The sequence below is a fragment of the Perca flavescens genome, chromosome 13 (assembly GCF_004354835.1).
Source record: "Perca flavescens isolate YP-PL-M2 chromosome 13, PFLA_1.0, whole genome shotgun sequence".
NCBI lineage: Eukaryota > Metazoa > Chordata > Actinopteri > Perciformes > Percidae > Perca > Perca flavescens.
Window position 1 is genome coordinate 24,562,194 of NC_041343.1, and position 25,060 is coordinate 24,587,253.

The window sequence follows — 25,060 nt, forward strand, 5'->3', positions numbered from 1 at the left end:
ACATTTTGGCAGGGTAAAAACTGGTATGGCCATTTTGAAAAAAGGTCCCTTGACCTCTCACCTCATATCTGTGTAAGTGTAGCACTTTATGTTAATCTCAGAGAGTCTGGGGCTAAGAGCATGCCCTTTTTATCATGCCGTACAAATGTGTTATTTTCACCTTTTCTAAAATGTATTTGAGTTATTTTAAGGTATATTTGAATATTTCTGCATACTGGGGTCCCTAAACAGTCTTGGCATTGCATATATTTATGACTGGAAGGCTAAGACTTGTGGGTTTTATGATTTAGTTCCCATAGTAGCCAGTTCATTGTAGTAAGACCATTTAAAAAAAAAAGCCTTATGAAACTTTACAACCACAGACCTAGGTCATTCAGAAGATTTTTGGCATATTGCCTGCATTAGTGGAAATACATGGTTAAACAATGGAGAGATTACACATAGGCTTTTAAAGAAAATGTATTTTGTTTTATTGGAGTGAACAATGGAGTGCATCTTTCTATATTTATTAAATAATGATATTGCCCTTTTTCATATCACACAACAGAAGATGGTCACTGTCAGACACATTCTCATCTACTAGAAATACTCGGGTTTAGGTGAGGGGTAGTGCCGGCAAGAGATGTCTCTCCAGTTCGTTGCCGTCTTCCTGTAAATGATCCTTCTTCATTTCTGGACGTTTGCTTTCTTTTGGTTTTGCACAAACTGCATGGTAGAAACGTCATCAACACCCCTCACTTGCTCGCTGGGTAGAATATGGATAATGACACAGACTTTGTACTAGGGAGCTGGCAGGGTAAAGTCCGTTTAATGTCCGGCCCAACTGATTCGGACATTTGCGTTCTCACATACAGATCCTCTGGTCAATTTCAGGGTAGCAGTGCATGCAGTGCAAGCATTGGATGCAGTGCATGCGTGAAAGGGGCTTTGAAGTGGTTTTAGTTGCCTAAACCTCAAATAAGAGCTGCAGGCAGGTCTTCATCCAGTAAGGCCAGTAAGGCCATCAATCAGCTCATATGCCTTGACCTAGTTTGTCATTTAATGGGGACAGGCAGCTACACAGCAATAAAGTCTGTATAGAAAACTGTTTGGCAGTCCAAAATGCCTTTTAAGTCTAACACATACCCTACATATAGTTATAAAGGGCATTACAGCAAAAACAAGGCAACGCGTCTCTTGCTGTATTTCCCCTGTAGAGCTCTTACACCGGGAAGTAAGGACACATTATAAACTATGTATAACTGTGCACTTGCAAAGCACAATTTAAGTGTTGATGTGATATATTAAAGTCTTCACTGATCATCTTGGTTCTCTAACTGGTCAGACTAGTGCCTGGTGGTATTGGTGCAAGACTCAGGTCTTGAGAATACTCACTATCAGTTCTGATCACATAGTGTTTCAGTGGAAACTAACATGTATTGCTACTCTTTTCTATTATGGCTGCTCTTTAATCGGTGGGGCATGCTACTGCTGCCAGTGCTAGTGTGTTCTCTCTCTTCCCTTTGTCTGTTTGGGTCGACTGCATTTTGGATTGGATCTGATTATTTTCAAGTCCCTTGTGGACCCAGTCTCCTTTAAGACCTTTCCATGAAAATTAATTCATACATGTTGACTTTTGGGCAGGATTTCCCAAATTTTAAACCTGTGAAGACCTCTAATGTGTGTGTTTGAAGCTACACTCACACCACAGGTGCAACTGCCGGCTACAATGCAGCTCCACTGAAAACGTTTTGTGCCTTGCTCAGGGACAGCTCTGTGATTGTTAATGAAGGGAAGAAGATATTGCCAGCGTGTCCACGAATTTCAACCAGCAAACACCTGGTTACAAGCCTGTTTCGTTAACCTTCATTCTTCTGCTGTTGCAGTGTACAGAACAGCAGCCAAGCTCACAGTGAACCCTCAAAATGCATTTAAAAGACTACTGTCCTTTTCACATCACTCGCATCTCACACAGCAGATATCCACAATGTTAATCTATGTCAGTAAAAAAAATTAACTTTTTAACTTCATCTAAAATGTAGTTAGGGAATTGCAGTAGCGAAAACAACAGGGCACTTGGATCCCAAATCAGAGAAAACTGAAAGTCCATGTCCATCTTTCTCTGTTTCTTCTTATTATTTTAAGTTGGTGATGCACTACTGGTGGACATGCTTGAAAACAGCCACAGTGGCCGCAGTGGCAGGACAGGTCTGGAGTTATTGGTTGAAACACAGGCAGCTCTGTGGATCACAGAGTGGTGTGCAGCAGTCGAATGACACGCTGGTAAAGCTGCTGAACGACTGACACCAGATTCCTAGGGGGAATTAAGAAGAGTGAGAACTGAACTGAGAAGTGGAGAAAGAGAAAAATTAAGAAAGAAAAGGAAGAAAAGGAAAAATACTGAAGAAAGGGCCAAAAGAGCAGCTGTGCTGAAATGCCATATGAGTGAGTCAGCATCTTTAACTGTTTTAAAAAAACAAAAAAACTAGCATGCCCAAACCACAGGGAAAGAGCACATATACAAATATACTTTACGTCAAAGAACTTTTTTGTTCGACTCTTAACTTACCCTAACTCTTAACTTAACTTGAAAATTGACAACTTTTTTTGCTCCTCTAACATGAGTTTGCTAACTAACTGCACATGCAAAGTAACCTGGACTAAATTGGTCTAGAATTAAAAAAATATGAAAATCATACCCTCTAAATAAATGGTCAACTGTCCATTTGCTGTAGTCTTTCAGATATGTTCAAGTACAACTTGTAATACAGCATGTGAAAAAAATAAAATAAAAATAAGATTAAAAAATAAATACACAAAAACTGTAATTTTCTCTACCAAAACAGTTTTTAAACAGTTGTCACTCACCGAGCTCCCATAGAGAAGCAGTTGTTGCGGTTTGGGTGGAGGCAGAAGAGCGAGGCCACGCAATAAACACAGCACAACAACATGGATAGCAGCCGTCTCTTTAAGGACATCTTCCGTCTGATAGAAACACAAATGCAATCACTTATTTTGTTGTTGTTGCTTTCTTGTACATTGGTGACTGTGGCTAGTACACTGACACAAAGCAGAAACAAACATTTTATTCGAAGATCTTGGCCTATGCCCAGTATTTTAAAATTTCTGAAGTACCAATACATGATGCATATATTTATTTTGAAACTTTTCTTCTTGACAGACTATGAGTTTGCATTATTTGTTCAATCTACTGGTTAAAAGATTTTGGTACAGCAAAGCAGTCTTCAGGCCAGATTCAAATTAGGTGGACTGAGGAAAAAAAATCCTGGGAGTTTCTTTTTCCTTCCTTTTTCCAAACACAACAATAAAGTGAAATTTTGTCCACCTGTCTATTGATGTTTTATGATTTATGTTTTTAATTGGCTAGAAAGCAATTTTATTTACAGGCGAATTCCAAACAACTACTCAGCCTTAGCAAAAAAGCAGAAAAGCAGGTTACCTCAGTAAGCTAATCAATGAGGTTATGAATAATGTAATGAGTCCAAGTTAGCTAAGTTTGGACATAATGGCACAGAAGCAAAGCAATGTAACATCACTGCTATAGGAGACACATTGGTTCAGATCCAAAGGTCACACAATAACACAAACAAACTAGCTGATCGAGGCAGCAGTAGACCAGCAAGATAACATTTTTGTCAAAGGAGTCTGGTGGCTTTGAAGAGAGCGATATAACGGCTTCAGTTCCCCGTTGGGAAGGACTGTCTGACAGCAAATAAAGCGGTGAAAAATATTGTATCAATCAAATACACTGACTATATAAGATAAGGATATATGTAGCAACGTCATCATCCAGAAACCTACTGTATGTCAGGTCATTTAGGAAAAGGTTTTAAGAAGGGCTTAGGAAAACAGCTTTTGACGCTAAAACTTCGTACTTAAACAAAATATGAATATTTGGATTTGAATCCGTAAGGAACACTACTGGGAAGTAACCAAATTGTATAAAAAATAAAATAATGTAATGTAATGGACTTGATCTTTAAAGTTGAGTTGATTGTCACTAAACAGACGCAAGCCCAAGGCCTCTGATACAACTCAAACTCTGCTGCAGGCCACATTGATGTGTAACCACAATGGGAAGCAGCAGCTAAATCCCTGCTCCTGTTGAACGCCACACATCACCCTAAAACATCACTCGCATAACATCATCACCTTAACAGTCCTGTTGAGATGAACTCTTTCCTGACAGACTGATCTGGAAAAACTCCTCACGTTGGTTAAAAACACTCTGAGGCTTCTTAGAAACAGATCCCAGGCCCAGGTGGAGGCACAAGAATTCGTCACAGCAGTTGGAGGACGGCGTTGGCAGAGGTATAAACAGGATTTTGGCTCCCTGGGTGCTGCTGGGCACTGGGCACAATTACTGCTGACCCACACTTTGTTTTGAAAGGTCCTGAAAGGTCTAGCAGGGGTGAATAACATTGTGTGTCTGTTGGAGCTATTTTGGTGTGTTGGGAGGGAGGGGGGTGTGAAAGGTATTAAAAAGAGGATCTTTCCTCTCAGGTTTCTGTGGACTCATATTGAACCTGGTGAAACTGTGCTCCGCTGCTCTGGGCTTGCTGGGATTGTTGTGTTGTGGTTTGAGGATAGGGTTGTGTTACCTAACGGGATGCTGGGTGAACCCTCACATTATATCACGATCCAATTATGTTTAAGGGTAGACACAGGTAAATAGGGTCAAACTTATAACAACACTATGAAACTTCCCCAAATTGATTACTTACATTTTTTTCTACTTCAAGTTTTCTGAAATGTTAAATATGCAAAAGAGGTATTATTTAATTAAATATTAGCCTAAATATATGCAAATTTGTAATCAATGAGGTAAATGCTAACATCAGCGATGTAAACATGGTTACAATGATAATGTTCACCATATTTAGTGTGCCAACATTAGTGAGTGTAAGTAAAATGTACCTATATAGCGCTTTTCACAGACAAAAATCACAAAGTGCTTTACATAAAACATACAATATGATATATATTAAAACACAGTTCACCATTAAAATCATAAAGTAACACATTAAAAGTAAAATAAAATTATAAATAAAGTGCAGACAGGTCAACCAAACGCCTTTTTAAAAAAGTAGGTAGTTAACTGACTATAAAAAAGGTTATGAAAAGGTTATTGGGACACTATCAAGGCTAAACATTAACCAGATTTAGTTTAGATAGGGATTTTTTCCCGTTCTTTCTTTTAGTATTTTTCTCACAGACTATAGCTGCTACTTTGAGAAGCTGATGTGATGCCAGGTGATGTTTGGAGTGGGTGCAGCGAGAAAGCATCATTAGCCAGATCTATTTGTATGTGAATCTTAGTGGAAAATGGTCCCATCATGCCAGATGTGTCTCCTGGGAACTCTGGGGCCAGAGTAGGACAGCAGCCAGCAGGGTTAGAGTTTAACCAAGCTCATTCAGCTCTGTACAGCACATAAACACAGTTTAGCTGCTGTTGTTATATATTACTAAATGGATTTTAGTAAATTAGTCTCAATATGACACAAAGCAATACCTTTTTTTTTGTTTATTTTTTAACACTGTCACTACTAATGAACAATACATTGCATGCAGCGTGGTAACAGGACCCTCATCTACATTAAAGTACACAGTTTGCTTGAATTCACATGGCACATGGATAAGATGCTGTTACGCTCTATTATAATAAACCGAATCAGCATCAGAGTTAGACTCAGAATAGGATCCATTGCTAAGGAGCCAATGTTTTCACTTATATTTGAATGTTATCTGTGATTTATGTTTCATCAGTGGAATTCATTGTTCCTCCAGCATGCTGTGATTTAGAGGTAAATGACAAAGTCATGTGATGTGTCTTTCTTTAACATATGATTGTATGGTGGTGTAATAATCTATATTTATATTTAACATTTGAATAGAAATGATAGGGTTTCTAGATCATTAACCTGCTTTGTGTGGTGTTGACATGAAAAGTGGCCACACGGTTGGTCTTTTCTCCCCATGCCCTTATAAATGTGTAATCTTAAACTTGTTCTGTATGTAGCCTACTAAGGTTTGGAACACTTTCCGAGCCTCAGTTTAAAAAAAAAAATTCTGATACAAATGATAAGCTTACATATTTTAAATTGATGATAAAAAATAGACAGAGAGCCAGCAGGCAGGCGGCTGGGACAAGGGTCAATCCCAGAGAGCAGCAACAGAAGCAACGGATGAGCAGCAGAAGGTTATGTATGTGCTGTGTGTGAGTGTGTCTATAGACTGTGTGTGTGTGTGCGCGTGTGTGCATGTGTGTGTGTGTGTGTGTGCGCGTGTGTGTGTGTGTGGGAAGGGGAGGGACAAGCGATAACTGCTGATAATGCTGTCAGTGTTTCTGTCCTTCTGCATTTGTTGAAGGGATCTTTAGGACACAGATGAAACTGGTGAGATCGAATGGATGTTTTAGCGAGACTGTCTTCCTTAAACGTTGACATAAGTAACCGGGGAAACATTACATGACATTGGATTAACGTAAAAGGACGATATTGGCTGATAAGATCAGTGGTGAAGTGCCGTCAGATGTTGGAGTTCTTGAAGTTTTTTTTAATGATATTTAAACCCAGTCTTAACCTAGTTTGTGTTGGAGCATTTGTGCACATCTCTATTTCTTCTAACAGTTTCTAATGGTGCAAGTGCCACATTTTGTGATGAATGACTATAAAGGATAAAACACAGTCTCTAATCGCAGCAATGTCAGCTTTGTGGATTTCACCTTAAAAGCTGTGTGTTTTTGTTATCAACATGTCATATATGAGTGGACTTGTGAGCACAGAGACCACTGTTAGCATGGCTCCTAACAGCATGGACACCAACGAGCCGACAACCCAAAGTGATGTGAAGCCTTGGCTGATGGGTGTGACCCTGAGCATCGCCTCTTGCCTCATCACCTCCACCAACCTGCTGGTGGCAGCCGCTCTACTTAAGCTACTCCTCAGGAAGAGAAGCCAGAGCTGGTGCTTTGTCCTCAACTTGGCACTGGCCGATGCCCTGGTGGGTGTGGCCATCACTGGCCTGGCCACAGAAAACTTCGACTTTAACAGCGACGGCAACAACTCTCCGAACCAGCACAACCAGGTCACTGACGATGCGCCCACAAACGCCACGCCTCCTGCTCAGGGCAAGACCCGGTGTTTGATGCGGATGGCCTTCGTGACATCACCCTGCACAGCATCTATTATGTCCATGTTCCTGATCTCACTTGACCGCTACGCAGCCATCAAGATGCCCCTGCGGTACTCCCAGCTTTCTGGGAAGGCAACAGCAGTGGGGTCCCTGCTGGCTTTGTGGATCAGCTCCCTCACTATGGGATTCTTGCCAGGTGAGATCTTAAAATATACAACTGCTTAATAAATGTATGGTGTGTTATGGTAAAAGGAGCTGGTGTTCAGAAGGCACTGTGTTGTTGTTGCATGCCATGTTGCAAAAAGTTCTGCTGGGATATCAAGTTTGAGACATAGCCTACATCCATGAGTTTGAAGGTTTATCAGACAGGATTTACTGGCAGCATATCGATGGGTTACATTGCTTTTTGTCTTGATCGAAGTTGTGTATAGCAAATAACCCATGCCCTCTGTTCCTCAGTCATGGTGCGGCAGCTGCAGGCGGAAGAATATGGCGGCTTCTGTGCCTTTTTCTCCGTCATTCACCAGGTGGGCATGATCGTGTTATTCAGCGCATGCTTCTTCCCGATGCTCTCTGTATTCCTTTACATCTACCTGGACATCCTGAAGATCGCCTGCAGCCACCAGAAGCAGATATGTCAAGTTAGGCAAGCTGGTTCCAGGACGGCTGACCACCATTGTCATCAACATTGCGGGCATCATCAGCAGCATCAGCATCTGAGGAGCCATCACTGGAGCCACGTCAAGGCCCTTAGGACGGTGGGGGTGCTCGTGGGCTGCTTCTTGGTCCTCTGGTGTCCCTTCTTTGTCGCATGCATAGTGCACCTTCTGTGTGAACGCTGCGAACTCACTGCCATGTTAGAGAATTATTTGTGGCTGTTGGGACTGTCCAACTCACTGATCAACCCTCTGGTGTACGCCTTTTGGCAAAGAGAGGTGCGGCTGCAATTAGCGGCCATGTTCTCCTGCTTTATAAGCAGGTCGTTGGCCGCTGGACCACCAGGTGTCACAGAAAGATGTGACCCGCAAACACCTGTGCTGACTCAAGCTGATGCATCTGGTGGAAATACCCTCAACCCTTTGCTGTTGCAACCTATTATCGGCAACGACAAGGCTCACATTGTGCCGCTATCTGCCATGACCAGCTTGTGAAAGAAACGGTGTTTGGTGTTTTAAGCCCCCAACGTCGTCTTAGGGTTAGGGTTAAGGTTAGGGTTAGGTGCCTTGAAGTCGACAGTCGCAGCGCTACCTTGAAGTCGACGTTGGGGGCTTAAAACACCATTGAGCGAAAGAAACTGGGAAACCAGAGAATCAGTGGAAACAAAACATGGCTATCATCAATATGATTTTCAAAAGTAAAAATATTAAGTATTACTTTCCAAATTAAATTTGCAACACTTATTATAATTCACATGGAAAAGTCCTGTCTCCATCTCAAATGCACACAATGTTACATGGGCCTCAGCCCGTTGTGATCCTGATCTGACAGCTAATAAAGTTTAAAGTCAAAACAAAACCTTCTCTCCCTTTCTTTTACTTTTGCTTTCAGACCATCTATCACCATGTGTTTGTATTCATGCATATGTAGAATATATTGCCAGTGAACACACAACAAATATGCAGCATTCAAGGAACATTCTGTTTATTATGACTTATTTTTAGCCATGCTACTGGCTATGGCTATAGTTTAGTGACAGTAAGTAGGAGGCACGTAATAGTGACAGCACTACAGTATAATTTAAAGATTTGTTTCATAGTTCCCAGTGAAACCAGAGGGGTCAGAGGTCAGTGGCAGTAAGGGGCACTAAAGAGTTCAACGGTCCAGACTTAGACATGCGTTTCCTGATAAGTCCAAAAGGGTTCAGGCCTGACCCACTGTGAAATCAGTGCACACTTACTGCAAGTCTGAGATCCCGCAGAGACTTGTAGAGGACAATGTGCTTCAGAGGGAAAAACCCACAAGAAAGTGGGCTGAAAAATTAGTTCAAAGTAAAAAAAAAACTTAAGTTGAATATAAAATTTACTTTTGCTTAAGTAAGTATGTAAACTTTATTTACATAGCACCTTTCACAGACAAGAGGGGTCACAAAGTGCTTTACAGTGAAACAAAAACAAAACGAAACAACAACACATAAAGTACAAAGCTATATGGCTAATTAAATGCTTGTCTAAAAAGATGAGTTTTCTAAAGGTTTCCACAGAATCCAAAGCTCTCAAGGCTAAAAGGAGAGAGTTCCAGAGCCCTGGGGCCACCACAGAAAAAGCACGATCACCTCGTTTTAAAACGTGTTCTGGGAACAGTTAAAAGTTCTTGGCTTGAAGACCTCAGAGAGCGACCAGGAGTGTGTGCGTGCAGTAGTTCCTGGATATACGAGGGAGTTTGGCCATGTAAGGCTCTATAGGTAATGGTGAAAATTTTAAAATGCACTCTAAAACCAATCAGTAGCCAATGAAGAGCCTTAAGCACAGGAGTAATATGCGACCTCCTGCTGGTGATAAAAGTCTTGCTCCTGCATTCTGTACGACTTGCAGTTTGTCCAAGGAAGATTTGTTTAAGCAAGTGTACAGTACATTGCAATAATCCAAACGTGAAGAAATAAAAGCATGAACAAGCATCTCCATCTCTTTTTTAGAAACCACAAATCTAATCTTAGCAATGTTCCTGAGATGGAAAAAAAACAGGAACAAACCACAGACTTCACATGACTGTTAAAACACATAGATTTGTCAAAAATGACACCCAGATTTTGCACAGCATTACAGTCAGAGAATGAGTCCCAATGGCCTGCCTAATCCTAGGGCTAATGTTGTCTGGGGCAAAGATCATCACCTCAGTTTTGTCAGAATTTAATTGCAAGAAATTGTCAGCCATCCATTTGTTAATGGAGGCTAAACAATTGTGCAACAAGGACAGTTTGTCTAGCCTATCAGGGCTAAAAGATAAATATAAGTAAGATATATCTTCAAAACTACCAATAAACTTACCAAGAGGAAGCATATACAGACTGAATAGCAAAGGGCCAAGCACAGAACCTTAAGAATTTACTTAAGAATTACTACCAACTAGTAGGAGAAATTTAAGTCAAATTCATTTTTCTCCAGTGACAGTGTCATTAGTGTTCCGTTCTCCATGGAGTGTGAAGTTCTGGCTCTTTCCAAAGTTTGGGATACTTTCATGATGATTTGGACAGGTTCTATTCTCTGATTGGTGTACTCTTTGCCTGCACTTGGGTTTTTGTCTGGTCGCTGCCTTCCTAAAATATACCACAGCAGGAATTCAAGATAGATCTAGATCTAGATAGTAGATTAAATTGCGGAATTGACAGTTGCTAGGAACTTGTTTGGGTGCGCTCTTTGATAAAAGGGAAACATTGAATGAATGTCAAAATTACATTTGCATGTACCCAGGGGCCCATTGTCTCGTAATCCACCCATGCATGTGGGCCACCTTAATTCATGAAGTTATATAATGTCCACGTTTACCACCAGAAAATAAACACTTTTTGAGTTCCATCTTTTGGCATTTGGATTTTGGTCCCTCTTTTGTGTAGATTGATTCATAACAGATCAAATAACAGGCAGCAAAGGTAATGAGCCAGACTCGCTATGGCATTATGCAGAAATTGTATGCCTTGGCCCATGGACCTGCTTTGTTTTATACTGCTTTATAACATGCATGTGATTTAGTAGCTTTAAATTGATGGTTCTCAGACAGCAGGCAAACCTTCAGTTCATCCAAGCGGTTATTATTGCGCACGTAATATTTCATAGCTGGGTAACTATTCAGTCATGGAAACTTCCTCGGCTGCTTAAATCTTGATAAATATTGTCCACTTTACATGTCAGCAGCCTGTATCAACAGAGCACTTTCACCAGATGATGTCAGGGAGTTCTAGGTTATATTGCTAACATTTACTTAAGACTGACAGACTGCATCTTCTACATAAACCCTGAGCTGGAAATAGAGCTTATTTGCCAATTGTTCTTTTTCTTTACATCACGTTGTTATACAGAAAGGGTTTTAGCAGTGCCCTGCAGGATCATGCTGCATTATTTGTGCATACATCTAAAAAGAGCCTGCAGTTTGAACATATCACAGTCGTCCCACCTTGGAATAATGCATAAACACTCCCACACAAGACTTTGTAGTCATTTTGTGTCGCTTTGTGGTCATTTTAAATCTCTTCATGGTCGGTGTGTGTCTCTTGTGACATTCTGCTGGTGAAGGCCAGGGGGGCCCTGACACTTTAGACCCATAGGCCTGACAGCATATGCTAATCTTTTAGCATCCTGCTTTATTGCTGTTAGTACTCAAGAAATCAAGGTAACATTTTACAATAAGGTACACAAAAAAATGGGTAGTTAATGATTAGTCACTGTTTTTGAAAGAGTAACAAATGATTAGTTACTGTTTTTCAGAAGGGTAGTTACTGTTTTTTGAAAAGAGTGACAAATGATTAGTTACTGTTTTTCAGAAGGGGAGTTACTGTTTTTCAGAACTACCCTTCTGAAAAACAGTAAGTAATCATTCGTTACCCTTACAAAAACAGTAACTAATCATTAACTACCCATTTTTTTGTGTACCTCATTGTAAAGTGTTACCGAAATCAACATACTTCATACTCATACTTTAATTTAAGTAAGGGTTGGGATATTCTGCCCACCTCTGATGAGGTATGAGCACAAGCAAAAACATAGTAGAAATTAATTGTATATAGCAGAATTAAGACACACCAAAATGTAAAATATTTATTAACAAACTGCTGACAAAAATGACTAAAAATCAATAAAGGAAAACACAATAAAAATACTCTGCATTACACTTGACTTTCTTTACAGTGACATGCAAACGGATCACAATGGCATGTTTTCAAATTGATCTCAAGTAGACAGGAATGCTCTGTAGAACTATTATGACTGTAAATGAAACTGAAAATCTTCAACTCATCAACTCAGAACTACAAACCCAAACAGTCTAGTAACTGGATTGCTTAACAGCTTGAGGCATATGTTGAGTGTGTTTGTGTGTGTGTGTGTGTGTGTGTGTGTTTATGCGTGTGCTAGCTGTGCGGCTTCTGCATCCTCAGTGGGCTGAAGAACGGGTGCCATAGTGCCTCCTCCAGGGTGATCCGTCTATAGACGTCGTACTCCAACATGCAGCCGATCAGGTCAAACAGCTGACTCTCCTCCTCGCTCTTCTTGTGCATGGACTGCAGAGAAACAGACAGTTACTCTGAGTTTCTGCTGCTACCTCACGGCTGCAGCTGATTGGCTGATCTATGTACCTTGAGAGGTATACAGTGTTTCCAGATGTATTCGTCAGAGGAGCTCGGCTCGTCCCAGTTCAGACGCCCGTTGTGCACGTAATGCAGCTTTCTTCACACAATACAGCACATACACATGGGGTCATTCGGTAGTTAGTTGCAAGTAAGATAGACTTACATCCTCCCCACTGGCACTCAATTTCAAGTCACACTTGCAGCCGTGGAGAGCATATTAAGAAAAAGGCATTAACAGATAACCTGTGGTGCTTTCAGTCTGAGAAAGAAATGTTTTGTTTTGTTGTTTCCCTGCACGCACACAATCCTCTAAATCTGTCTAAACAAACACTATGTAAATAATTTGTATGTGATTGTAGCATCTTTTAAACTTTTCGGCAGACAACAACGTTACATGTTTTTGGACTGATGAGTAAAGATTTTGCACGACAGAAGTGGCTAGAAACACAGACAACTGTGCTATATTTGAATAGCTTGGCTTATGGGTTGCATTTAGGCTTCTCATCTCAGTGTTAGAGGTAGGGAGGAAGTGCAATTCCAGGGTACAGTTAATGTGAGGGCAGAAGTGCCAAAGGTACCAAATAAGGATGCCTCCTAGATGCCTCCACAACTGTAAGGCTGACCCAGATCACTTCCTAACCGGCCTGGGAGAACTTTGGGAGCCAGGGAGGATCTTTTTAGAGAAATGGATAGTTGGGCTAGTCTGCTCGCCCTTATATATGTGTCTGATACCTGGTCTGTTTCAGCAGGTGGGGGGGAATCGGTCCCAGGATTTTCTCCATCATGGCCAGATGTTCTTTACTGTCATGGGTCTGAAACAACAGACAGGCAGGGAAAAAAAAAACCTAGAATTATTTCTGTGTGTGTGTGTGTGTGTGTGTGTGTGTGCGTGCGTGTACCTGGAAGAGTGTACGTCCCAGGTAAAACTCCATTAGGACGCAGCCCAAACTCCAAACGTCACAAGACTGGTTCCAGCCCAGATCTGTGCACAAACACAAAGTTTAAACTAAAAACATAGATCATTTGTAAGGGTGTGACGAGATCTCGTTTTACGAAATCTCGCGAGATTAAAACGTGACGAGACTTCTCGTCGAGGTGAAAAGTTGTCTCGTGAGGCGATGTGATGTCAGCGTGATGGAGCGTGAAATTACTATTGAAGATCCCCCTGCCACTTTTAAATCATTTGTGTGCAAACATTTGGGTTTTCCTGCGGAAATAATAAACGGCGAAAGAGTGACAGACAAGACGAACACAATATGTAAACATTGTAAGAAAAAATGCCGATACCACAAGCTAACACGAGCACTATGCAAAAACACTTACAGCACCACCACAGCTCTCTACCAACTACAGCACCCGCGACGAAAACATTAAAAGGCCGAACAACTCTAAAAGCCTTTGCATCTCTGGCACCGGTAAGTGCAAGAGCCACGGCAATAACGAGGGACATAGGCGTTTTCATTGCAGCTGATATGAGACCATTTTCTGTGGTGGAAAATGTCGGATTTCGGCAACTCCTAAATATCCTTTGCTGTCTCCACTTGCCAAAGCATACCTTTCCATCCCTGCTACCTCAGTTCCAAGTGAGTGTGTTTTTTCTACTGCAGGAGACATAGTTACTGCCCAAAGGTCTCAACTGCTGCCAGAAATAGTCGACATGCTTATATTCTTGAAAAATAACATGACCATATCTTAGGCTGTTCTGTGTAGTTTATCTTATAGAAAAAAATTGTTTCTGTTTGCACTTGTAGTTTTGAGAGAGCAGTACTTTGGTTATTGATACACTTACTGTTTGCATTTAAACATTTTCTGTTGTTTACACATTTATTTTATTTATACTGTTTATTTTTTTATGTTCGATTTGTGGAAAGGAGTTAGATTTCACAAGGCAGAAGCCAGTTGGTAGATTTTATACAAAACATTTTGCAGTGTTTGCATGTCCTTTACTACATATGATTCATTAAAATAGTAAAAAAAAAAGTTAAATAACATTCATCATTAATAGTTGATTTCAAAATGCACCTAAATTGTTTTGCATTTTGTGATTTTTCAGTTGAATAAAAAAACTATTTTCCATTCATATATTTCATCATTGAGGATTTCTTAAAAAAAAAAATTTAAAATCTCGTCTCGTCTCGTTCTCGTGAACCCAATCTCGTGATGTGTCTCGTCTCGTGGAGTAAGCGTCTCGTCACACCCCTAATCATTTGACAAGCAAATATAGTTTGTGTGTGTGTGTGTGTGTGTGCGTGTATACCCAGTATGACCTCTGGAGCTCGGTAATGGCGTGTTGATACCTCGGATTCATGGTCTTCGTGGTCAAATTTTGCAGTGCCAAAATCCACCACTTTCACATCGAAACTCCTCAGTTTCCTCTCCTCACACTCCTGTAAAAACACACACACACACACACACACACACACACACACACACACACACACACACACACACACACACACACACACACACACACACACACACACACACACACACACACACACACACACACACACACACACACACACACACACACACACACACACACACACACACACACACAGGTAAACATCCTTCACTACTTGACAAACCTTGAAATGAGAGCATGACATGTTTTATTTGTTTTTACGAACTTTTACCATCACATCGTTGTACTCCAGGTCGTAGTCAGAGCAGACAAACAGGATGTTCTCTGGCTTCAGGTCTGTGTGGGTCAGCTTGTTACGATGCAGGACTGTGAAACACACAAAAACATTGAGCATTGAGCTAAACAGTTGGTGGCACTAATTCTCCAGTTGGGTGCCATTAAACCATTGCAGAAGAAGAGGGCGCAATGAGATTACATAATTAAAAGAGCGCCTGTCAAACCTCATAATGTGGAAAATATGATGGTGTAATGGGAAAAATTACATTTAAGCATAATTCCTTATATTTTTATGTTTTATTTGTACTTTAATTCTCTCACAAATGCTGAAAGAGTTTATCTCATTTCCCACATGTAGATTTTGATTCTATCTTTGTGAGATATCCAGTCTGGAACATAATGTGAGCACTGTTTGTCTGAACAGATAGGGGCTACAAGGTCACCCTAAAACTATCTCTAGTTTTCCCATGTCAGTTAAGATGTAACTGGGGGGGTGAAAGTCGTACAGGGAGGAGGAGGTGAAATGGCTCCGAGATGTCTCTTGTGTTTTTCCTGATTGTCTTCATGTGTATCAGATTGCCTGTCAAAATTGTAGCGTCATAATTAGCCAAGTGTGTGTGTGCTGTCACTCTGAAGATGCATATAAGCCTAGTGTTCTGTTCACTCATTTGAGAAACTGACTCCACACTGGGCCGCTGTGCCTTTTGTGAAATCATGTTGCTCCTATATTTGCAAATATATATATTTTTAATAAAATACAAAAACCTAAACTTGGTTTAGTTTCAACTGTCTTATTTGTTTCACTTTACTAAACTTTGAAAACTCTTCCCCTGCTGCAACAGGAAACTTCCATTACAATGGAAATAAGATATTTATGTTTTAACCAATATATTAAACATGCTGTGTGGAACTGTTATTTCCCCCCTCTGGCAGTGAGAGTAATTACACAAATACTATCGACACAATGACGTATGACTGCAGGTGAGCTCGCTGCATCTCCACCGCCCCCGGGAGCGATCTCTTCAAGTCCTTGCGTGCAAATAAGGGCAGAGGGAAAGAAAAGGCAGAGGGATGGAGTCTTCAGATAAGGTCATTATATCTGCCCTTGGTCCCTTCTCTTCTGTCAGTTCTCTCCCAACAAGGAAAAGCTACACCGATTGTGATCCGTGTTTGTCCTCACCGTTGATCGTTTCTCGTTTTGATTGTAATCCTTCCTCTGAACCCCGAGTTTCTTTTTTTAACTGCAGCATCCACTCCAGATTCCATTTAGCTCTGGCTGGTTTATGTAGAATGCATCACTTCTGGTGCACCAGTGCAGGAACGTCATCAAAACTCCGGTATACTGCAAAATACAAAGAGCTTTTCCTGGCAGGAAAGTCCTGCACTTCTGCACTAACTTTTCCACCTCAGAGGAGTGACCTCTAGCTCACCCGGTAAGAGCATGCGCCCCACGTTGGCTGAGGCCTTTGCAGTGGCCCAGGTTTGAATCCGACCTGAGGTCCTTTGCTTTTTGTCATCCCCCCATCTCTCTCTCACCTTTCCTGTCTATCCAATGTCACTCTGAAGTAAAGGGAAACAAACTTTTCCACCTCAGCCAAACATAAAATCTTCTTTGTGATATTTTTGTATTTATATATATTTTTTCCTTAGTTCTCCACCATGAAAAGTTATCAATAATGACAAGATCACGGGTCAGAGGTCACACATGGCTGGTAGAAAGAGGCTAACCCACACACTTGACTCACAGCAGACGGCTCTGAAGATCTGGAATGCCATATGTCTGATCTGCTCCACGTTGAACGGCAGGAACTTGTTCTGTCGGAGAAATTCAAAGGTGCTGAGGCCGAGCAGCTCAAACACGATGCAGATGTGACCGTCATGCTCAAACCAGTCCAGCATCCTCACACAGGCACTGGCAGGAGAGAGTCAATGATCCATAAACACGAGGCGCAGCAGTTGTGTTAGCCCGTAGCTAATACAAGGACATGATAGATAAAATCGAATGGCTTTAGAGGAGAAATTCACCCCCCAGGATTTACTCTGAGGGACTGCTGCAGCTACACTCACAATCTGTTGTCATCATCCAGGATGTTGATCTCCTCCAGCACCGCGATCTCAGACCTCGCTACATCACGGAAACACTCAATGTTCCTCACAATCTTCACAGCCACGTGGTCCTTTCTGTTGAACATCCAAACAGGTGTACAAAGACATGCAGAAAAAGATACTGCAAGTACTGAAAAGTAACTGCACTTATGCCACAAAAATGAATTCTTCTGCAGTTTACATGATGATTAAACTGTTTCTGGTTTCAGGCTTGTTGGCTAATAAATCAGGATGTTGTCATGCAGGCTGTTCTTATTCACTGTTCATACTTATACCTTTCTATTTAATTTGTATATAACCCATGTAATCGTGCAGTACGGACATGCAGGGCTGCCTCTGACGAAGTCAGGCGACGCAGTATAAAGAGCAAGTCCGCATAGGGAAGAGGTAGGGGTGGATGGATCAGTCAAAAAAACGCTATTGCATACCTTGTGAAATCCAAAGTCAACGTTGACCTTTTTCAAGTTAGTCTCGTTACGTAACTTGCATACTTAACCACTCCATTTTTTTTAAGTTAAGTAACAAACGTACATATCTGAATCCAAACCACCATCTTTTCCTAAACCTAGCCAAGTAGTTTTGTTGCCTAAAGAGGTTATGCACTGCAGAGGCTCGTGCAGGTGTACTGATCACTTGTGCTGCTGGACATTCGTAGGATTATGCACAAAAAAGTGTGCACATTGTTTCATGGTGGATGGAAACCAAAAAAAAAGTCTGGGAAACTTATCACAAGCAGTATTGCCATCCTTAAGTGCCTGGTCATGGTTCAATCAGCATGCAGGCTTACTTGTCTCTATCAATACACTCCACAACCTTTCCAAAGGCTCCTACTCCCAGTGTGGATACCACCTCATCTGGGAAGGACAGACAGACATTTCATTGGTTTAACAGTGTCAACAGCAATGTCTTAAAAGGCAAATGTAAATGCAAAAGAATTAGAGAATATTTCACCCATCACAAAAGGATTATGTGAAGGAGGCAAAAAATATATATAAAAAAGATAAATAATATATATATATATATATATATATATATATATATATATATATATATATATATATATATATATATATATATATATATCTTGAAGGAGCAGTAGATTGTAGGATTTAGGGGGATCTATTGGCCACAATGGAATAATAAATTTCACAAGTGTATAATCACCTGAAAGGCACTATCATGCTATGGTTAGATGGCTGAGGTCTAGGGTTATCATTTACACACCACCCTTCCACAGAGCCTGCCGTGTTACGCTGCCATATTTCTACAGTGGCCCAGAAAGGCCAAACCAAACACTGGCTCTAGAGAGGGCTTTTTGCGTTTTTACTTGAAGCCACTGTAGGTTCTACTACACGCTTGGAAAGGGAGGGGTGATGTAAGTGGCATTATGTAAGGCAGCACAGTGGTCCAATGTTAGCACTGTGGCCTCAGAGCAAGAAGGTAGCGGGCCTTTCTGTGTGGAGTTTGCATGTTCTCCCCGTGTGTGTTTTCTCTGGGTGCTCCATTTCCCCCACCACTAAAAACATGTTCTCCTCCCTTTCTACCAAGCTAATGTGTGGTTAGCGTCTGATGTCGTAAGGCTGCCATGCATCACCCAGATGGGTGCTACACATTGGTGGTGGTAGAGAGTAGTCCCCCCCCACCCCTGAAGCACATTGAGTCTATGATAAAGCGCTATATAAAATGTAATGAATTATTATTATTATTATTATTATTATTATTATTATTAATACTATTATTATGTTAGTTGCAACCTTGCCGCTAGATGCCACTAAATCCTACACACTGCTCCTTTAAATATGAAAATGTCTCTAAAAAGATCAAAGCTATGACAAGGACAAGACAAAGGCTGGTGTCGAGTACATCTTTCTTTCATCACAAGGCCGATGTGATAGTCCAGGTATCCCTCTTCGTTGTCCTCGCAGCTCTTTCCTACGTGACTCTTCTTCACTCCATCATCATCAGCAGTGACAGCCATGTCACCAGGAAAAGCACATTCAAGCGGGAGCGAGTTGTCTTCAGGCTGAGTTTAGTGTTGACACATGCCACAAACAAGATGAAGTGATGGGGTGTGCATGGTGACACACAGGTCGACAAGACATATGGACAAGACAGTGCAAGAGAAAGCCAGGGTGACAATTTGAAACACGTTAGTTTCCAATGGGTGACAGTTTGAACTTAAATCACACCAAGAAGAGCAAGGAGAGCAGGGAAAGTTCACTTCTGACAGATTGTAGGACCCCAGGAAGAACAGCTTTTAGCTCATGCTGAAGCTAATGGAGATCCAAATAAAACAAACTAAAACCTCAGATAAAACCATATCAAGTGTCAAGAACCCTGCAAAAATAATTCACAGATGAAATCATATAAGAAATAGTACAGTCTGGCTCAGATTTTATGGTAATGAATTTGTCCCTCTATAGAAAGCTCTCACAATATCTAGCAAACAGTTGAACAAAATAAAAAAGATTAAAAGATTTTGTCCCATATTTTTGGCTACTCTAGTTGTATAGCTGATGTGTCTACCTGAAGTCCAAACAACATTCATTTACCAATGATCTGGGAAATATTTCCATTCAAACTGTGACAAAAGATCAAAATGAGAGGAGGATAAACAGCAGGAAGAGAGTCGTACCGAGTTACCAGTTTCTAAGGAGCTGCCGGGTGTCCTCTGGTTGAATCTTCCAGTCTTTCTGTCAGCATGAATGTCTGTTTTGGGGTCATCACCATCTACCAGCACAAAGAAAGACTTATACTGCTGCGTGAGTACATTTGATAGATATTAGATATTACTGTATACTTATTTGTTGAGATTGTTTGTAAAAATCAAACAAGCTGTTGCTAACAAAGAGGTAAACAGCAGAGCTTATGTTCAATTTTCTCATTTTCTTGCGTATAACTGAACGTGCAGGATTTCCAAAACTCCTTTTAACTGTCACCCTAAGTTGAATAATAATGAGCAGGTATGAGCAGTTAATGCAGAGAAACAGTGGACTATTTACAATGTTTTACTGTTTTCTTCTCATACACATACTACTTGTTGAAGTGTGCTTGAGTAAGACGCTCCTACATAGCCTACTGACTCAGTGTGAGCTGCACTAGAAAATAAAAAATAATAAATATAAGTTAAATGACCCAAAAAATAAGAAAGAAAATAGGGTTACCGCTCTGAGATCCGTATACGTTGTCCTTCTTGCCCATAGTACTGCTCTACACACCTTGCTCTGTAACCCCAATGTGCTCCCTCTGCTCCAGCCTCTGGAGATCTGGTGAGTACTGAACATATAAGAAGAAGAAACACACAGGCAGACAATGCTTACAGTAAGTAAGTACCAAAGTTGCAGGATGCGTAAAACATGGACAGACAACATTGCTATTGTATAGATTCTTACAACTAGTGGTTGTAATGACAATACCCTCAGCATGTTAACGGTAGTTTTTTTTCTATATCTCAGTGGCATTGGGATTTATTCTCTGCGCACCAAAATGGCACAGAAATCCATCAAATAATGATCAAGATACTTGATTAAATTGGATCAACAGACTCAATGACATTTATTGCCAACCTTAGTTAAGAAGACAAAAAAATGCATTCCTTGAATATCAAAACCCGATAAACGTCATGCTGTTCCATACGCTTACAAGCAAAGTGCTTCTACAAATATTTAGAGGGAGCATTATAACTTACGAGATCTGTTGCTGCACCTGAATGGATCCTAAAGTTCACTAACTCTTCAGTGTCTTCCTCTGGTATTTTTCTGGTCTCGGCTGTTCTGCCACACTTTGTAAAGGTGGAAACGTATAAATTGAAACAAAATCAATTCAATTTAAATGTCTCATTTGGCTGCAGAGAAAGGTGCAGGAACTCTGCTCTTCCTCTGTCCTCTGCCTGGTACTCAAACCCTCCCTCCTCCATTGCCCTTGAGCTACAGGGACAAAGATTTCTCAGTCTCCTTCAACCCCCGTTTCCAAAGCCATACATAGTGCTACATCCTCCAACCTACAAACCTATTGGTTTCTCTATCCTCTGGTTCTATCGCTATCTTTCCCTGGCCTTTAGGAAAAGGCTTAGTTACGACCCCCCTGCCAGCATGTCAAGTTCCAGAGGGGCGAGGAGATAACATGAAACTATAATAGTCCCTGTGGGGAAACTAGGTTTTTAGAGCAGTCATCGGATATGGCAAAATTAAATAGAATAGAAACAAGAATATAATGTTTAGAGTATTATATCAACAGGACATAGAAATACATGAACGAAAGCAACGATGCCATGACATTCATGTGATTTGATTTCAAGTTAGCTATCATTAAAATATGCAACTTCTGAAGACTCACAATTTTAAGAACAGTTCTCAATATGGAGTTTCATTTTTAAAAGGGCTAGGCAATTTTTTAATTCAGCTGGGCACTGTAGTTTTTAGTAAACATTACTCACACAGGAGTGAATACTGCATAGTGGACTGTATATTTTCAGCATATAGTGCTCGAGCAGCAGGGCAGCGTACTGTATGTACTGTATGCTCAAAATAAACTAGTGTGACCATGGCCATGAAGGAACATGTCACTCAATGCAACAGTCATGGCTCACGGATGTGTTTTTCATAGTTTTAGGACAACAATGGACACTGGCACAGATGTATGAGCCATGTCAAGCTTTGGATACACAGGCAATGCTTGTAATAGAATCAAATCAGTGTTGGTTTTAGTCTGAAGAAAAATACAGCATATGGTCAGACATTTCTTATGAACTCTGTCTTTTAATTCAAGTAAATCGGGTTTTCAACTGGAGATAGACATGTCTACAAGCTTACAGTTTGCTTCTAGTAAATCATCATGCCATGAAAACCTCTCTCTCTGCCCCTCCCTGTCACCTCTTCCACAAATAGCATACATGCCATTCACAGCGGGGGTTTATCTCTCCCTCCACATTATTACTTATTCATCTTTTCATCACCTCTTCCACTCCTGCAGTATATCTATCTTTATTTTATATTTTTTTAATTTGTTTTTTACCTTTGCAACAGATGTTAAATGTCAATGCCACCTACAACCTGCAGAAAATGCCAGATTTGCAAATTCCTATTTATTTATTTTCCAAGAAGGTGAAAGTAAGGAATTAGCAAGAATTTTCCTTTCAAATGAATACATTGAAATAAATATTTTGTCATTTTTTAATGCTTTTAAAATATATAACCTGTTTTTTTACTGTGCTGTTATTGAAATATTTAGATCTTTTGGTTGAATGGCCTATAATGCAGAGGGGCTTTGCTTTTTATAGCCGACGATGTGAAGGAGTGTTAAACCATGCGACACGGCTCAGCTGTCTCTGATCGACTGTAAATCTGCGCTGAGGATGACTCACTCCTGCTGACAACATGCAGAACCGTTGTCACTCACTTAAGATCCTCTAACACTCACTACTCAACAACCACTGACCGGAGTGGAGAAGTGCATACAGCTTGCAAAACAAGGGAGCCACTAAGCCACTAATAAACTTGATGTGTCTAGAACTAGTTCACAGAAATGCTTTAAATTCTGGACTGCCTGGCACATCTCAGCCTTCTCTGCAAATAGTCTGTGTGGTATTCTTCAGGAATCAACACTTGCCTGTAATGTTTCGGTTTAATAGAGTGGAAAAGAGGGAAGAGCCTTATCATCATTATTACCAGCAGGTCAAACTGTTCACTTATCCAGTCAAATATCTCAACAAGATACATTGGTTTTGTACAGTTATCCATGGTTCCCAAATTATTTATCCAGATTACTTCTAGGGATCCCCTGACTTTTTTCTCCAGCACCACCATATGATTCACATTTGGTTTTGAGTGATATGTGTCGGAAAGTATTATTTGAATTGTAATAACTTTGGTGATCCCTTAACTTTTTAACTAGCTCCATCATCAGGTCAGAATTATAATTTGTATAGTTTCAAATTGTCCAACACTTTCATTTATGACCAAATAACTGCAAAACTGATGACATTCCTCAGCCTCAGCTATACTTAGTGCTAATTAGTAAATGTTAGCACACTAACCTAACGTGGAAACAAGTTTTAAGCCTTCTAGGTTTCTGAGTAAGCACCGCTTACAGAGCCTCTAGCACCTCTTTAGAGACTCTTAAGCCCCCTTTCACACACTGGAACCTGAATTTATCCAGACTTTACCCGGAGCAGCTGTATGTGAGAACGCAAATTTTTGAATCAGTTGAACAAGGCATTAAACAGACCTGCAAGCTCCCGAGTACAAAGTCTGTGTAATGTCCAAGTGAACCCATGCGTAATAGAGCAGGTCATTGTCCAGAGAATTCACAGCGAGCAAGTGTGTTGATGACGTTTGTATCATATCATTTTTACAATTTCTTTCTATGCTGATGACTATAAATTCTGCCATTGCAATGGAGCCGGAGCCATTAAATCTGCACTTTTATCTATTCTGAACATTTTGTTTTTGCAATCATAACACAGTTCTGCAACATAGCTGCCAAATTTTAAACGGCTTGGATTGCTTTTATCCAAAAGGTTCCATAATACAGAACATCACATTGTACCTCTCCGATTTAGGTGTGTCTCTTACTGGTTGATTCATGATTGATTTCTCTCCTGATGTTTCACAGTGTTGTAACTTTTCCTTTTAGCTCCATTTTATTTTACCTTTTCATTCCATGTCTATGCATCAAGATGTTTTAAGACATGGCTTTCTTGATCTGCAGTATGTAAAGTGTGCTGCTAGAACTCTCTGCCACACTCTTTTTCTTTCATAATTGTTGTTGTCTGTGTTACTGTCTTTTTGGATTGTTTCCCACCACAAAAACATGAAATCTGGTTTTAACAAATAACTAAAGCCTACAATTATACTAAGGACAGTTTTTTTTGCTCTGGACCCAAGTGTAGGACAACTGACAGTCTGAAATCACTCTCCTCGTGCCCTTCTGATTCTTAAAGCTTTGGTGCTACTTTGAATGGGATGTGATTTAATTCAATCCAGATGGTTGAGATAGGTGACTGATACCTTTAATTGAAGGGGATTATAAACAGTTAATCTGATATGTCTTAAAATACACTTAGATGAAATCTAACAACAGTCCACATAGCTCGAACAATTAGCACTATGCCTAACCACACATAAGAGCTGCACTAATTAATGGAGCATGCCAGTGATACTGAAACACAGAAACTGATTTGGTCTTATTACAATCCGAGCAAAAGCAACTATAATATACTTGTTTATAGCTGAAAGTTTTGAATATTGGCACGAAAATCAATTACTGCCAACTTTAGGGCAACCCCCTGTTGATGCAATGTCAGGTTCCTGCTCTGGATTTGCATTGCTGTGTTTAGTGAAAGTGTTTTTTTTGCTTACCTGTCTTAGCAATTGAAGCTGTGATGTCCTCCTCTTCTCCTCCTCTCTGGCTCGCTGCTGTTTGGTCTCCAGTTGGTCTGTTTAAGAAACTTTCCCTCCTCTTTTTCATCTTCTCCGTACCAATCTGCAAACACTTGTTGCCACGCTGCATAGCTGCCAAACAAGGAGAGAGAGAAATGGCGTCCGTGCAATAAAACATTATGTCCCACAGAAAACCAAGACGTGAACATTCCTGCGCACTTCTAGGTTGTAAAATCCTCAGCCAGCTGGAGTGAAAAGGGACACGGGGAGCTGCTACAGCCTCGACCCCTGGCCTGATCCAGCAGGGGCTCATCTTTCATACCGCAGGAGAAAACATAGTGTACTGTGTCTGATTTGGCACTGTTGATGCAAAATGATGCAGGAGATTGTGTGATGGAGGAACATAGATTTTAAGGGAAGTTAAACGTACATCACGTGGGTGCAAGGTTATTACAAAAACAGTGTCAGTGAAGAAAAGTTAACACCTGTACACTCCAAGCCAAAAAACACATGTGAACACAG

General features: G+C 40.6%; 2 protein-coding genes across 8 annotated transcripts; one reads left to right on the forward strand and one right to left on the reverse strand.

Moving 5' to 3' along the window:
- The first annotated feature begins 6,379 nt into the window (after positions 1–6,379).
- gpr119 (G protein-coupled receptor 119) lies at positions 6,380–8,327 on the forward strand. Its single transcript, XM_028596281.1, has 2 exons — positions 6,380–7,330; positions 7,594–8,327. Exons 1-2 carry the CDS (start codon positions 6,754–6,756, stop codon positions 8,283–8,285), a joined length of 1,269 nt encoding a protein of 422 aa, XP_028452082.1. The 5' UTR covers positions 6,380–6,753; the 3' UTR covers positions 8,286–8,327.
- Positions 8,328–11,868: 3,541 nt separating this feature from the next.
- Positions 11,869–24,703, reverse strand: LOC114567373 (dual specificity protein kinase CLK4). Of its 7 annotated transcripts, none has more exons than XM_028596465.1 (9): positions 24,518–24,703; positions 20,324–20,435; positions 19,803–19,889; positions 15,049–15,143; positions 14,670–14,799; positions 13,312–13,394; positions 13,145–13,224; positions 12,419–12,509; positions 11,869–12,343 (listed from the first exon to the last, which is right to left on the reverse strand). In XM_028596465.1, the coding sequence occupies exons 2-9, from the start codon at positions 20,358–20,360 to the stop codon at positions 12,194–12,196; spliced, it is 753 nt and encodes a 250-aa protein (XP_028452266.1). In that variant the 5' UTR covers positions 20,361–20,435; positions 24,518–24,703; the 3' UTR covers positions 11,869–12,193. The 7 variants fall into 7 exon arrangements, with proteins under 7 accessions (XP_028452266.1, XP_028452268.1, XP_028452265.1 ...); XM_028596467.1 differs by lacking the exons at positions 19,803–19,889; positions 20,324–20,435; positions 24,518–24,703 and adding exons at positions 16,799–16,965; positions 17,121–17,234; positions 17,947–18,007; XM_028596464.1 differs by lacking the exons at positions 19,803–19,889; positions 20,324–20,435; positions 24,518–24,703 and adding exons at positions 16,799–17,025; positions 17,121–17,234; positions 17,435–17,569.
- Between the last annotated feature and the right edge of the window lie 357 nt (positions 24,704–25,060).

Excerpts from the sequence above, each read along its gene's own strand:
- gpr119 (XM_028596281.1), top strand. The coding sequence starts at position 6,754 with ATGTCATATATGAGTGGACTTGTGAGCACAGAGACCACTGTTAGCATG. Across the intron at positions 7,331-7,593 it reads CACTATGGGATTCTTGCCAG|TCATGGTGCGGCAGCTGCAG; the intron begins GTGAGATCTTAA and ends TCTGTTCCTCAG.
- LOC114567373 (XM_028596460.1), bottom strand. The coding sequence starts at position 17,245 with ATGTTCAACAGAAAGGACCACGTGGCTGTGAAGATTGTGAGGAACATT. Across the intron at positions 16,966-17,120 it reads CTGGATGATGACAACAGATT|TGCCTGTGTGAGGATGCTGG; the intron begins GTGAGTGTAGCT and ends CTCTCCTGCCAG. Across the intron at positions 14,800-15,048 it reads TGGAGTACAACGATGTGATG|GAGTGTGAGGAGAGGAAACT; the intron begins GTAAAAGTTCGT and ends GTGTTTTTACAG.